The sequence below is a fragment of the Oratosquilla oratoria genome, chromosome 12 (assembly GCF_046742065.1).
Source record: "Oratosquilla oratoria isolate Oo_2021 chromosome 12, ASM4674206v1, whole genome shotgun sequence".
NCBI classification, from domain to species: Eukaryota; Metazoa; Arthropoda; class Malacostraca; order Stomatopoda; family Squillidae; genus Oratosquilla; species Oratosquilla oratoria.
This window is the reverse complement of record NC_134788.1, coordinates 51856011-51869762: the sequence shown is the minus strand read 5'-3', so window position 1 is coordinate 51869762 and position 13752 is coordinate 51856011. Positions and strand designations below refer to the sequence as shown.

The 13752-nt window shown below is 44.3% G+C and overlaps 3 protein-coding genes across 3 annotated transcripts; 2 read left to right on the top strand and 1 right to left on the bottom strand.

Annotated features, from left to right (window-relative positions):
* The first annotated feature begins 6696 nt into the window (after positions 1-6696).
* On the top strand, positions 6697-8040 carry LOC143030387 (uncharacterized). The gene has a single exon (XM_076193536.1). The coding sequence runs from the start codon at positions 6697-6699 to the stop codon at positions 8038-8040; it is 1344 nt and encodes a 447-aa protein (XP_076049651.1).
* A 62-nt stretch (positions 8041-8102) lies between these two features.
* LOC143030386 (uncharacterized) lies at positions 8103-9305 on the top strand. The gene has a single exon (XM_076193534.1). It carries the CDS (start codon positions 8103-8105, stop codon positions 9303-9305), a length of 1203 nt encoding a protein of 400 aa, XP_076049649.1.
* Positions 9306-10217: 912 nt separating this feature from the next.
* Positions 10218-12379, bottom strand: LOC143031741 (uncharacterized). The gene has a single exon (XM_076195969.1). The coding sequence runs from the start codon at positions 12278-12280 to the stop codon at positions 11135-11137; it is 1146 nt and encodes a 381-aa protein (XP_076052084.1). The 5' UTR covers positions 12281-12379; the 3' UTR covers positions 10218-11134.
* Between the last annotated feature and the right edge of the window lie 1373 nt (positions 12380-13752).

Sequence of the window (13752 nt, the reverse complement as noted above, 5' to 3'; positions counted from 1 at the left end):
TTCATCATGCACTTGTGTAGATGTGCTGCAGTGAGTTAGTGCTCTTCGGATATAGGAGCTTTACCCTTCCTCAACCTCCTAGTGAAACAAAATGAACATTCTTTTAATACAACAGTGTACACAAAACCCACAAACCCTGGACACTGCCTTAATGGTCCTAGTGAGTGCCCTCAAAGATATAAGGACTCTGCCATCAGTAATTATCATATATTGGGTGGTTGGAAAAATATCCTGTTAATTACTATTCCATGCACTTTTTTTTATCACAAAGAAAGAGAATTACACCTATATCACGAACTATGTAGATAACCAGTACAAACAAACTTTGTAGATAACCCTTACATAAACAAACTTAGGCGTATGCACCTCTCATTTCCTCCCGCGTTCATGGTCTCTGGGCGTCGGTTCGGTTGACGTATTAATCTACCTCTTTTACAAAGAAACACATATACTATATATATATATTCGCTTTATATAAAGTAACTATCTCCGGTATTATTTTAGTTGTGCACACCTACGCGATAAAGCATTAGAAAATCAAATATTAATTTTGTAAATTATAATACACAAACGTAATATGCAGTTTTCTTGACGAAAAAAAAAAAAAAAAAAATTGCTATAATCAAATTTACTAACGGACGAAGCCACTAGGATACGGTCCGGACGCCATGCCAGTCCAGTCACTATAAGACGATAGGTTTCACATTGTAGACCGGGTGTTCTCCAACTCCAGGTGACGTTAATAAGCGCTGTTACAAAGACTATAGGGTCTCCTTGGACTTTATGAGAACATGGGGTTCTGCCGTCGTCTGTTAATTGCTCGAGGTACCCTATCCGAGAGTTGACACCTTCATGTGGTGGCTTGAGAATCTTAATGATTACAAAAGCTATGTCGACAGAGAGGAAATCTCTGCAGGGTCACCCATATCGAACAGGTTTTGCAAGAAAGATCAGACAAAGAGAAGCTCACACACAGTCGCAGGACCAACTGCTAACTGGCACGTCCCTGATGGCAAACAGGCAAGTATGGGATACCGTCATAATGACGGCGTGGACCATCTCACCAGAAACCACTTGGCAGGGAGGTGAGATTACTGCCAGAACCCCTTGACAGCAAACATGAACATGAACAGTATAATCAAAACAAAACCGGGCGTTCCTGTTGTATCATCGTCTCCTAAAGGTCTAACCGCTTTGTCTCGTGTGCTTACGGGCAGTGTGCCACTGAATGTGAATAAGCACTGTCCAAGCAGATAGTCTTGGACATTAAACAACATGAAGAAAATGAAGATCTATACTTACAACGTAAGAACTCTCTCAGAAGACCACAAGCTGGAGAGTTTAAAGGAAGAACTAAACATCAAGTGGGACATCGTAGGAGTGAGCCAAGTCCGAAGAATGGAAGAAAATCTGATACAATTACAAGATGGTCACCACCTGTTCTACTATAGAGGTAAGGACAAAGAAAGATCCAGTGGAGTAGAATTCTTGATAAAGCGAGAAGTTGCTGGTAACGTAGTCAAGTTCAGCAGTTTATCAGACAGGGAAGCTTGGATTGTGATTAGACTGTAAAAGTTACACTCTAAAAATAGTTCAGGTTTATGCACTTACATCACAGAGTTCAGACGATGAAATCCTATGATGATTTAAGTCAGGTGATGGATCAGGAAAAAAGTAAATACACGTTGGTAATAGGCGATTTTAATGCTACAGTGGGGAAGCAGATGGGAGACGAGTCGGACATTGGGAAGTTTGGAGTAGGTGAAAGGAATGACAGAGGCGAGATATTAGTTAATTTTGCAGAGAACTACAAAATGAGGATAATGAACACTTTCTTCCAAAAGCGTGTATTCTCCAATATCCTTACCGTCGTAACTGGACCTGGAGAAGTCCAAATGGAACAACAAAGAAGTAGACTTTATATTAGCAGACGAGAGCAAGAGCGTTAGCAATGTTACGGTGACAAAGGCAACATGGCTAGTGGCCAAAGAATGGTAGGTTACACAGCTAAATTCAATTTCAGAGCCGAGAGAAATAAACTAGTTTAAAAAAAGAAAATCAGCCTTGCAAATATTAAGGATAATAACAAGAAATTTCAATTGGAAATTAAAAATAGATCCGAAGCTCTAAAAACTAATAAGGACACCGTCGAATATATGAATTTGAATTTAGTGAATATCATTAAGGAATCGGCAGAGAAAGTAGGAAGTGCAAAAAGTATTAGAGAAAACAAATACTCGAAAGCTACAAATTACCTAATTAAATAAAAGAAGAACCATGGAGATTAAAAGCAGGAAAGACGAACTAGAAAGAATTAAACAAGCTTATCAACAAAAGGCAGAGATCAGAGAAAAGAAAGAGAAACATGGATGTAATAGAGGAAACTATTCGGAAAGGTAAAAGTATTAAAAGGACCGAGCGCAGACATGCTTTTGGAAGACAGCAAATCATATGTTTGAAAGATAGGAATGGAGAAGTCATTAAATGTAGAGACAGAATGGTAAAAAGAGTAGAAGGATTTTACCAAGAGCTTTACTCGTCGAAGACCGTAGTTGAGTCAGTAAATTCATCCGTAGACGTTAGAAGTGTACCAGAGGTTACAAAATAATTTGCTCTAAAAATATGAAACGAGGAAAAGCACCTGGGGATGATGGTTTATAGATAGATCTCTTGAAAGACGAAGGGAAAGAAGTTCATATTAGGTTGGTTCAGTTGTACACCCAGTGCTTACGTCAACAAAGCGTTCATGAATCGTGGGGCAATGCTATAGTGATTTTACTTCATAAAAAAGGAGACCAAAAGGACTTTAGTAACTATCGACCAATTAGCTTGATATCAAATGTATATAAAGTATTTTCCAAGATCCCTACAAATAGACTAAGTCAAGTTTTAGATGGAAACCAACCGAGAAAGTAGCCAGGCTTTAGGAGCGGATATTCGACTTTAGACCATTTGCAGGCGATGAACCAACTAATCGAGAAGACGACAGAATACAATATATCTCTCTGTTTAGCTTTTGTAGATTACGAGAAGGCCTTTGATTCGGTAGAACAAATAGCAATACTAAACTTGTTACGCAACCAGGGTACAAACGAACAGATCGTAAGGGTTTTAGAAAAGATTTATGCGAAAGGTACCGCCATAATTCGACTACATAAGGATACAGAAAAGATCAAGATCGAGAAAGGAGTGCGGCAAGGCGATACCATTTCACCCAAATTATTTACAACTTGTTTGGAAGAGAATGAAGAGATCAACGGAATAACGCTGGGAGACCGAAAGAGAGCGAGTTAAGTGAGAGAGCAGACTAGAATGAAATATATTGTACAGGTGGTAAAAGAGAGGAAGTGGAATTGGGCAGGTAAGTTGGTGCGAACGACTGATGAGCGACGGAGCAAGTGTGTTACAGAGTGGACGTCGCGAGACGGGAAGCGTGAAAGACAGAAGGTGAAGGGATGAAATTGAGAAGTTTGCAGGAGTAGCATCGCAAAGGTTGGCGCGGTCGTGTGAATCATGGAATGCTATGAAGCTTTTGTTCAGCAGTGGACTTAGGATAACTGATTTGATTGTTTGACAATAATCAGGCCGTTAACATCCGTGACGACGACGAGGACCAGGATGATCTTTAGAATTTGAGGTACCATATTACTAAACATAGGTTAGGTTACGTAGGTTAGTTGCGTTAGGTTAGGTTATAATAGACAAATTTATCCTTTCATTTCCACGACCTCGGCATCTATTAAAACAAACATGGGGTATAATTCAGCCGCCGCGACTTCGTTTGTTAGTAAATATATTTTAGCATTTTTTCTTTATTTCCGCCAAGATAATAAAATATTACGCTGATCTATTGATTTACAAAATTAATCATTAATTTCCTAATGCTATATCGCATAGGTGTGCACAACTATTAAACTGTTTATAGCTTTCAAATGAACCGTTTATTCTAAATTTTGGGTCCGATTACTGCGCCTAGCCTCTGGCTGCCTCACCATATTCTATGTTTCTTAACACTCAGTTTCCACTAACCACAATTCTGTTCTCCATCCCATAGTAAGAACCAATATCGGTCGAAATGAGGGGACGCTATGGGTCACGATCAATACAATTTCCAACGGCTACTGGTTTACGACTTGGCTATGTATTACGCTGTTTGTCAATACACCCCTGTACAACCTGTGTACTTCTCAATGTATTTCCACACTAATCGAATAACTTCGTGGATGATACACTCCCTAAACTACAATACCGTAACTACACACGCCCTAGGGCCTAAACTAACAATTTTGTAACTATGCACTCCCCACTAACGGTGTAATTTATGGTTTAATGCACTCCCTTAGTCTCCATTTTTTTTATGCCTGTAAGCACCGGCGTCTCAACTCAATGTCAACTAAAAATATATACATTGCAATTATTTCCACTATATATTCAATTATTGCCAGGACAATTCTTACCTATAAGCAGCAGTGTAACTCAATATGACACCATGTAGAGTGGTAATGTTGCCATACATTTTTCTCGGGCGTGTGCAGACTTTCATAGCAAGATATACTTGTCAAAATTTGACAAAATGTTGGTTCTAGTTTTTTATTCTTGAATGTGTATAAGAACCCCATGCCCTAACATATTCAGTAAAATATAATATATGTATACATATATATGTTATTATCGCAAAAAGAAAGCTGAAACTTGAGCGTAAATTTTTTTCTATACCGTAAAAACGTATCTTTTGGGGGTACAATATATTATAATTAACATAATTACCAATAAAAGTCATATTTTGATGTACCATTTATTATTTGATTTAGTTAAGTGTTTTTTAAACAACAGCTTGAGTCTTTAAATGTTTTGAACAGCCTACTGATATGTAGAAAAAAATTCCTCGTGTCCTCCTGCAGTTGCCACATGCCGCTATTTTTCTGTTTTGGTACAAAATTCTACGTAACGGCAACCCTGTGTGTCACTCTGATCTGTTGGCGGGCATGCCATGCCCAGCAATTCGTTCAAACGCCTCAAGGGCATTTGGCTATGGATTAAGTGTGGGGGAATGAGAATTCCTATTATATCCTACTAATGCGAGAGTACCCTAAGGATTGGTCCCGAAAAGTCGTTCGATCGGAATCCTGAACTATACTGCGGGATTTTTTTCTCCTTCGTTTCTGATCTATCTGTGGTGTGAGCGTGAGTGTGTAGGGCGCGGATGGGGACGGACGGTTGGCACCCCCTCCCGCTCTCTGGGAGGGGGGGAGAGGGGGTCAAAGGGCATGAGCGCTGGTACCCCCTTCCCACCCGAATGCGGGGGGGGGGGCCTCGCGTTGGCTTGGGTGGCAAAGTGCCGAACAAGGACCGCGCGTGGGGGGTGGTGAATGCGAGTGTGAGTGGAGTGTACAGTACCCGGAAAGGGGGATACGATAAGCTAGCATTAATGGTTAGGAGGTAGGGAATTAGGCTAGAGAAGTGGAGAGTTAAGTGCCGCAAAGGAATGTAAGGGCCCACCCAGGAGCGACTGAAACCGAAGACGTCATCGACGCACAAGTAAGTACTTTGAATCACAAGCTATCTAGGCACCGCAAAAATGACTACGGCCGCAAGTGGAAACGGGCCGTCAATGTCCGGACCTGAGAGTGAAAAAGAACCGTTCAAGGTGAATAGTGTCACCTTAAGGCCGTTTGACGGGACAGGAGATGTCTCCGTGTGGCTAACAAAGGCAGCCTTGGTCGCGCGGCTAACGGGAGTGAGGGATGTGGCGAGTTACATCGCGCTAAATTTAGAGGGCGCGGCTTTATCCGTCTACATGGAGATGACAACCGAAGATCAAAAGGAAGTGGAAAAGGTGAAGGAGAGGTTACAGGGAGTTTTTGGCGAGAGTCCCTTCGAAGCATACTGCAAACTACGGCGAATGCGGTGGACGGGAGAACAGGTTGACGTGTTCGCAAATGACATTAGGCGATTGGCAGGCCTAATTAATCTCGAAGGCAACTCCCTGGAGATGGTAGTGAGGATGGCTTTCGTGAATGGGTTTCCGGATTACATATCGACTGGGCTGCAGGCGATGGAAAATGCAGCAAAGGCAAACATGAGCGAACTTATAGCCCGCGCCAGGCTCCTGACCAAGGCTAAGGATGAAGGGCCGATGGTGGCCGTGGCCAACGAACAGACACAAAGAGAAGGCGCGCGGGTGAGAGAGGCCACGAACCGAGAAGGGAGAACGGGTGAGCTCGGGGGTGACTACAACAGATGGCGCGGGCTGTCGAGGGTCCGTTGTTACGAGTGCCGGAGACTGGGTCACCTGGCAAGGGACTGTAAGGAGGTAGAGCTTATCTGTTACTCGTGCAATCAGCCAGGGCACATGGCCCGAAATTGCAGTCAGGGAAACGGGACATCGGCGGCCACTATGCGAGGGGCCGCCGAGGAAGTGTAAGGACACCGTTCAGTCGTATGCCGATCGTGGATATTTGGGTGCGAGGGAGACGCGCGAGGGCACTGATAGACTCCGGCTGTTCAACCACGATTGTGAGGACCGATATAGTTCAAGAGTTCAGACGGGGAGATGTGGCCCTGACAACAGTCGACGGGAGAGAGACGATATGCGATGGCGACCAGGAAATTGAAATGATGGTGGAGGGTATCCCGATACGACTAAGAGTGCTCGTCATTAGAACGATTCTGGAGGGAATTGATGTGGTGCTGGGAATGGACGGAATTACCCAGCTCGGAGATGTCACGTTCATCGGTGGGCTCGTACGGATTGGAATGAGGCAGGACTCGGAAGAGAGGAAGAAGAACCGACCGAGGCCGGGTGAGGACGTAGGAATGGCAATGGGAGCCGCGGAGGGCGGTGCTGGCCCGAAGCTCGACCCTGAGGAGAGGGCGACGCCGTGCACGATTGAGGACGAGGACTTCCGGGCGGAATTTGACGGCCGGAAGTGGGAAGTAGAGTGGTATCCGAAGGAAAGCTCGCCCGTCTTGAAGAATAAAGTCGACTGCTACACACGGACCCTCAGAGAGGGGGTGAGGGAGGACTTTGACCTCGAAGTGGAGCGATGGATCGAGGAAGGAATCTTGAGTCCCTGGGAGGAACCGGTGGAAGGCGGAATCCTGCCCTTGATGGCGGTAGTGCAGCCAACCAAGAGAAAGGTACGACCGGTGCTGGACTTCCGAGAGCTGAACCAGTTCGTGAAGTGTCATACTGGCGACGATTTTGTAGATGTATGTAGTGAGACCCTACGCAGGTGGCGCCGAAGGAGGGGGGCGTCCGCCGTTGTAGACTTGCGGGCGGCTTACTTGCAAATTCACGTGACTAAGAAGTTATGGAAGTACCAGCTAGTAAAATACAAAGGGAGAATTTACTGCTTGACCAGACTTGGTTTTGGGCTCAGCTCGGCCCCGAGGATCATGACGAGAATCCCGAAGACGGTACTGGGGAAGACTGAAGCGATGAAGAAGGGCACTGACTCGTACCTAGACGACATACTCGTGGACGATGGCATAGTATCGACGTCGAACGTGGTGGAACATCTGGCTCGATACGGATTGACAGCTAAGGAACCGGAGCCGTTGGAGGGAGGAGCGGTGTTGGGACTGCGACTGGAAAGGAACGCGGCAGGAACGCTGATGTTCAAGCGAGGGAACGAGATCCCAAAGGTGACGGACGAAATGTGTAAACGAGAACTTTTCTCCCTGTGTGGCAAATTAGTGGGCCACTACCCGATCGCCGGATGGCTTCGTAAGGCATGTAGCTACATTAAGAGGAGGGCGGGATCGAAAGATTGGGGAGAGAAGGTTGATGAGGACACGCTAACCATGATGCACGACGTTGTCCAGAGGACGATGCACGATGATCCTGTGAGAGGACAATGGAACGCGCCCCAGCAGAACCATGGCGTAGTATGGTGCGACGCGAGTAGTATCGCAACCGGCGCCGTCTTGGAGATAGGGAACGTAATAGTCGAAGATGGAGCGTGGCAGCGGAAGAAGGACGACTACCACCATATTAACGTGTCAGAGTTGGACGCGGTCATAAAAGGAACAATTTGACGCTGAAATGGGGGCTGCGTGAGATCGAGATCAGGACGGACTCAGCCACGGTAGCGGGGTGGATGAACTCGGTGCTGACGGCTGAAAAGAGAGTACGCACGAAAGGAGCTGCAGAGATCCTGGTGAAGCGCCGCCTCGGGATCCTGAGAGAGTTAATCGACGAGTTCGGCATGAAGATAAGGGTGAGGAAGGTATCCTCGGAGGCGAACAAAGCGGACGCGCTTACCAGAGTAAAGAGGAGCTGGCTGAAAGCGAAGGAAGAACAGGAAGAGGAGCTCGAGATGTGCGCCGCTGGGTCCTTTCGTGCGAAAGAGTTGCACGAAACGCATCATCTAGGGGTCGATAGGTCATTGTTCCTGGCAAGGAAGGTTAACCCGAACATATCAAGGGAAGAGGTGCGGCATGCGGTGAGGGCGTGTGCCCGCTGTCAGTCCATAAACCCAGCCCCCAGACCGCATTCAGCGGGGCAGCTCTGCGTGGAAGAGAATTGGGGGCGGCTGGCAATTGACGTAACCCACTATCAAGGCACCAGATACTTATCGATGGTCGACTGCGGCCCAGGGCGGTTCGGCATTTGGCGAGAACTGAAGGCGGAGACTGGAGAAGAGATTGCGCGGGTGATGGACGAGGTATTTTTGGAGCGGGGCCCAGTGGATGAAGTCCTGATGGACAACGGCACGGCGTTTCGGTCGGAGGCACTGAAAGGTACATTGGACAAGTGGAACACAAGACGCTTCTTCCGGGCAGCGTACCGGCCGAGCGGAAATGGGATAGTAGAACGACACCATCGTACAATTAAGGCCATAGCTGAGAGGGCGCGAATACCGCCGACGGAGGCAGTTTTCTGGTATAATATCTCCCCCAGGTCAGGCCAAGACGACCGCTCGGTTCCGCAAAAGGCTGTGTTCAAATATGATTGGCGCCATCCGCTGCAGGGACCGAAACTGCCGGCCAACGCTGAAGAAGGCCCCGCCTCAGTGCAGGTGGGGGACGAGGTATGGGTGAGACCAAAGGACAGGAAGTGCACGTCACAGTGGACGAGAGGGACAGTGACGGAGGTGAACTCCCGGAACAATGTTTCTGTTGAGGGAGTGCCGCGACATATCTTGGATATACGGCGGGTAGTGAGTGAAGGAGAAGATGAGGAGGAAGGCCACGGGGCGACAACAGAAGAGGATGGGGTGTCTCAGAGACCCCAGCGCGAAAGACGCCCGCCAAGGTGGCTACAGGACTACGATGTAGAGGAAGGAGAAGACGAGGAGTAGGGTGATCTCTAGATCAAGGGGGGGTGTGGTGTGAGCGTGAGTGTGTATGGCGCGGATGGGGACGGACGGTTGGCACCCCCTCCCCCTCTCTGGGAGGGGGGGAGAAGGGGTCAAAGGGCATGAGCGCTGGTACCCCCTTCCCACCCGAATGCGGGGGGGGGGCCTCGCGTTGGCTTGGGTGGCACAGTGCCGAACAAGGACCGCGCGTGGGGGGTGGTGAATGCGAGTGTGAGTGGAGTGTACAGTACCCGGAAAGGGGGATACGATAAGCTAGCATTAATGGTTAGGAGGTAGGGAATTAGGCTAGAGAAGTGGAGAGTTAAGTGCCGCAAAGGAATGTAAGGGCCCACCCAGGAGCGACTGAAACCGAAGACGTCATCGACGCACAAGTAAGTACTTTGAATCACACTATCATAAGGCCTATAGTTATTTTCCAAACGAGGCTGATGACGTCACTTCCTTGGCGGGACGGAAACCATGATGCGAGCCGACTATGTCACATACACAAAATAATAATAATAATAATAGTAATGATAATACATAACAAAAGTACAAAACATAGAATTTCCAACCTTCCAGTTAAACCATTAAAAATTTTATTCAAACTGTTTTTCACTACTCATAAGGTACCTGAGGATTGGAAAGTGGTAAACATTACTGTAATATATATATATATGAAAGACAGGCGATCCCAGAAACTATAGCCTGGTTAGCCTCAGATCAAACAAGTGAAAACTTTAAAATGTGTGCAAGGATGACAAAATAGTCACCAACTTTATCTAACTTTGGAAGAATTGGCACTTGTTTACCAGTTCCCATGGAGAACTATTGCTACTGTGCCTGTATCGTATATACCTAATTCTAGGTAGTGTATCCCTGGATGAAAGGAGCAGTTTGAAAGATGCTTGCAAGTGGTGGAAATCAGCTTTATTTCTACTGGAGTAGAGGGTTTAATTAGGACACTCATATAATGAAATAAAATTGTCCACTGATGGATAGAAAAAAATAAATGTATAATCCTTTACTAGAAAATATTATAAACAAAACATCAAAAATTGCTGCCTGTTCAGACTTGAGAATGCTATTTGGGGACATGCAGTTCTTTGGGAACAGTACAACTACATAATGCCAAAGTGTATAAACAAACTGGCGAATAATTAGATTGAGACAAATAGTCTCCTCGCAGTCAATGTCTGGATCTCCAATTGGCAATTTGTGGCTGTAGGTATTGTAATCTTCTACCTGTCTAGAAAATATGCCTATTGTTATTTAAAATTATTAAAGTTTTAGCCTTACTTGTGACTCATGCCGTTTTATCTTGTTTCATATAATCTAAACAAGGAATTCAATCTAACAACAATGAAGCCTTGTTACCTGATATTTTGAAATACATCTTTATAAAGTAATGGCCTCTTATGAGAAAAACAGGAAATCATCAGCATCAGTAGATCTTTCTTGCTCACGATTTGTTCTCCAATATGGCGGCATATTTATGATTATGTCACTCACATTTGTCAACAGGTCATGCAACATTTGAGAGACCTCGTTTGTAAGAAAGCTGAATCACTCAGGTCACACTGGAAAGGTTACTTTTCTGTGGGGGTCATCATATGATATCTAAAGCCATTCTTTTGTCAGAAAACTACATCAAACTGGTCACATATGAATGGCTTCCATCCAGTGCGGGTACTTATATGCCTTGTAAGAGCACTATTTAGTGATAAACCAGAATCGCACAGGTCACAATGAAAAGGCTTCTCTCACATGTGGGTCCTCACATGCTATGTGATAGAACCCTTTTCTGAGAAAGCAGAATCATACAGGTCACATTAGAAAGACTTCTCTCCAGTGTGGGTCCTTCTATGCCTTGTAAGAGCACTCTTATGTGTGAAACCAGAATGACACAGGTCACACTGAAAAGGCCTCTCTCCTGTATGGGTCCCCATATGTTGTGTGAGAAAACCCTTTCGAGAGAAAGTAGAATTGCACAGGTCACATTGGAAAGGCTTCTTTCGTGTGTGGGTCTTCATATGCAGTGTGAGGTGACCCTTTTGTGTGAAAGCAGAATCACAAAGGCCACATTGGAAAGGTTTCTCTCCCGTGTGGGTCCTCATATGCGTCGTGAGAGAACACTTTTGTGAGAAAGATTCATTGCACAGCCCACATTGGAATGGCTTCTCTCCAGTGTGAGTCATCATATGAAGTTTGAGGTGATTCTTTCGTGAGAAAGCTGCATTGCACAGGACACAATGGAAAGGCTTTTCTCCTGTGTGGGTCATTATATGCCTTGTGAGGTAACCCTTTTGTGAAAAAGTAGAATTGCATAGGTTACACTGGAAAGGCTTCTCTCCTGTGTGGGTCACCATATGCTGTGTGAGGTGACTCTTTTGTGAGAAAGCAGAATCACACAGGTCACACTGGAAAGGCTTTTCTCCTGTGTGTGTTCTCATATGCTGTTTGAGATTACTCTTCTTTGAGAGAGAAGAACCACAAACATCACATTTGATTGGCTTCAATCCTGTGTGGGTCGTCATATGTTTTGCAAGATAATACTTTTGTGAGAAAGCAGAATCGCACAGGTCACATTGGAAAGGCTTCTCTCCTGTGTGGATCCTCATATGCTGTGTGCGGTTACTCTTTCGTGAGAAAGCAGAATCACAAAAATCACACTGAAAAGGCTTTTCTCCTGTGTGGGTCCTCATATGCTCTCTGAGATAATCCTTTCGTGAGAAAGAACAACCACAAACGTCACACTGGATTGGCTTCAATCCTGTGTGGGTCCTCATATGTTTTGTGAGAGAACACTTTTGTGAGAAAGTTTCATTGCACAGGCCACACTGGAACGGCTTCTCCCCAGTGTGGGTCATCCTGTGAAGTTTGAGGTGATTCTCTTGTGAAAAAGCTGCATTACACACGTCACATTGGAAAGGCTTCTCTCCAATGTGGGTCCTCATATGCAACGTGAGATTACTCATTTGTGAGAAAGCAGAAATGCACAGGTCACAGTGGAAAGGCTTTTATCCTGTGTGGGTCCTAATATGCTTTGTGAGACCATCCTTTTCTGAGAAAGTAGAATCACAAACATTACACTGTAAAGGCTTTCTCCTGTGTAGATCACCGCATGATCTTTGAGTTGATTTTTATGCCATTTAAAATCATCCTTTTGTGATAAAGGGAAATCACACAGTTCACACTAAAAAAGCTTCTCTGAAGTGTAGGTCATCACACAATATCTAAGATGACTCATGATATAGCCTGCTGCAGATGTCACACTGAATCCTTATCATTGTGTGACATGTATGGAATCTATGGATACTTCTTCCAAAGAAATGGTGATAGGTACCCTCATCCTGGAAAAAATATATATATAATTATAAGATTGACATCTAACTCGTTGAAAATCTGTAACACACTGTAATAAGATAGTGGATGTTTCATACACATACAATTTTGTATTTAAGTCTCTTTGTACTGAAACAGTATAACTACATAATGCCAAAGTATATAATCACACTGTTGAATAATTAGATTGAGATAAATAGTCTCCTCCCAGTCAATGTCTGTATCACCAATTGGCAGTTTGTGGTTGTCTGTATGGTAAACTACCTCTGTCTAGAAAATATGCCTCTTGATATTTTAAAATATTAAAGTTTTAGCGTTACTTAAGACTCATGCTGTTTTAATTTGGATCATGTCACTTAAACAAAGAATTCAATCTAACAACAATGAAGCTTTGTTACGTGATATTTTGAAATATATCTTTATCTTTGTAATGGCCTATTACGTATGAAAAACAGAAATCATCAGCATCAGTAGATCTTTCTTTCTCATGATTTGTCCTTCAACTTGGAAGCATATTTACGATTATGTCACTCACAGTCGTCAACAGGTCACCTGACCTGTGGCCAGTAAGATAACATAAGGGAAAGTATAATGGTAAATGTTTTGAGGTGCACATCTTTACAATATAACACTAGAAATCTAAATATCAAGTTTGTAAATTACAATATATCAATATAATATACATTTTTTTCTTTTGCAGAAATCAATACCAGAAAAAGCTGTTAAAAGCAATAAACTAAAGAACATAGTTACAACAAGTGCTTGAGACGGTATACTTGTTTTGATAGATGCAGAAGTCAAAGAAATTAAAATATAACTTGGTCTAACCTAACCTACCATGCAATTAATAATGCTGTACCTGTAATGCTAGTGGTCATCAGGATCATTGTCAGGGATGTTGACAGCAGGTTTTGGCATCCAATTGGACTGCTGGGTATGGAGGAGCTTTACAGCTTCAAGAAAAGCATGAAGCTCAGCTACATAGAACTGTTTCAAAAATATTATGTCACTTGAAGTGGGAGAAAACCCAGTACACAATGTAATCGCCACCATTGTGTCATTGTCAAAATGACATTGATGGGACTGGACAGATGCCAACATGGCA

Coding starts and splice junctions, on each gene's coding strand:
- LOC143030387 (XM_076193536.1), top strand. CDS start 6,697: ATGGACGGAATTACCCAGCTCGGAGATGTCACGTTCATCGGTGGGCTC.
- LOC143030386 (XM_076193534.1), top strand. CDS start 8,103: ATGAACTCGGTGCTGACGGCTGAAAAGAGAGTACGCACGAAAGGAGCT.
- LOC143031741 (XM_076195969.1), bottom strand. CDS start 12,280: ATGAGTAATCTCACGTTGCATATGAGGACCCACATTGGAGAGAAGCCT.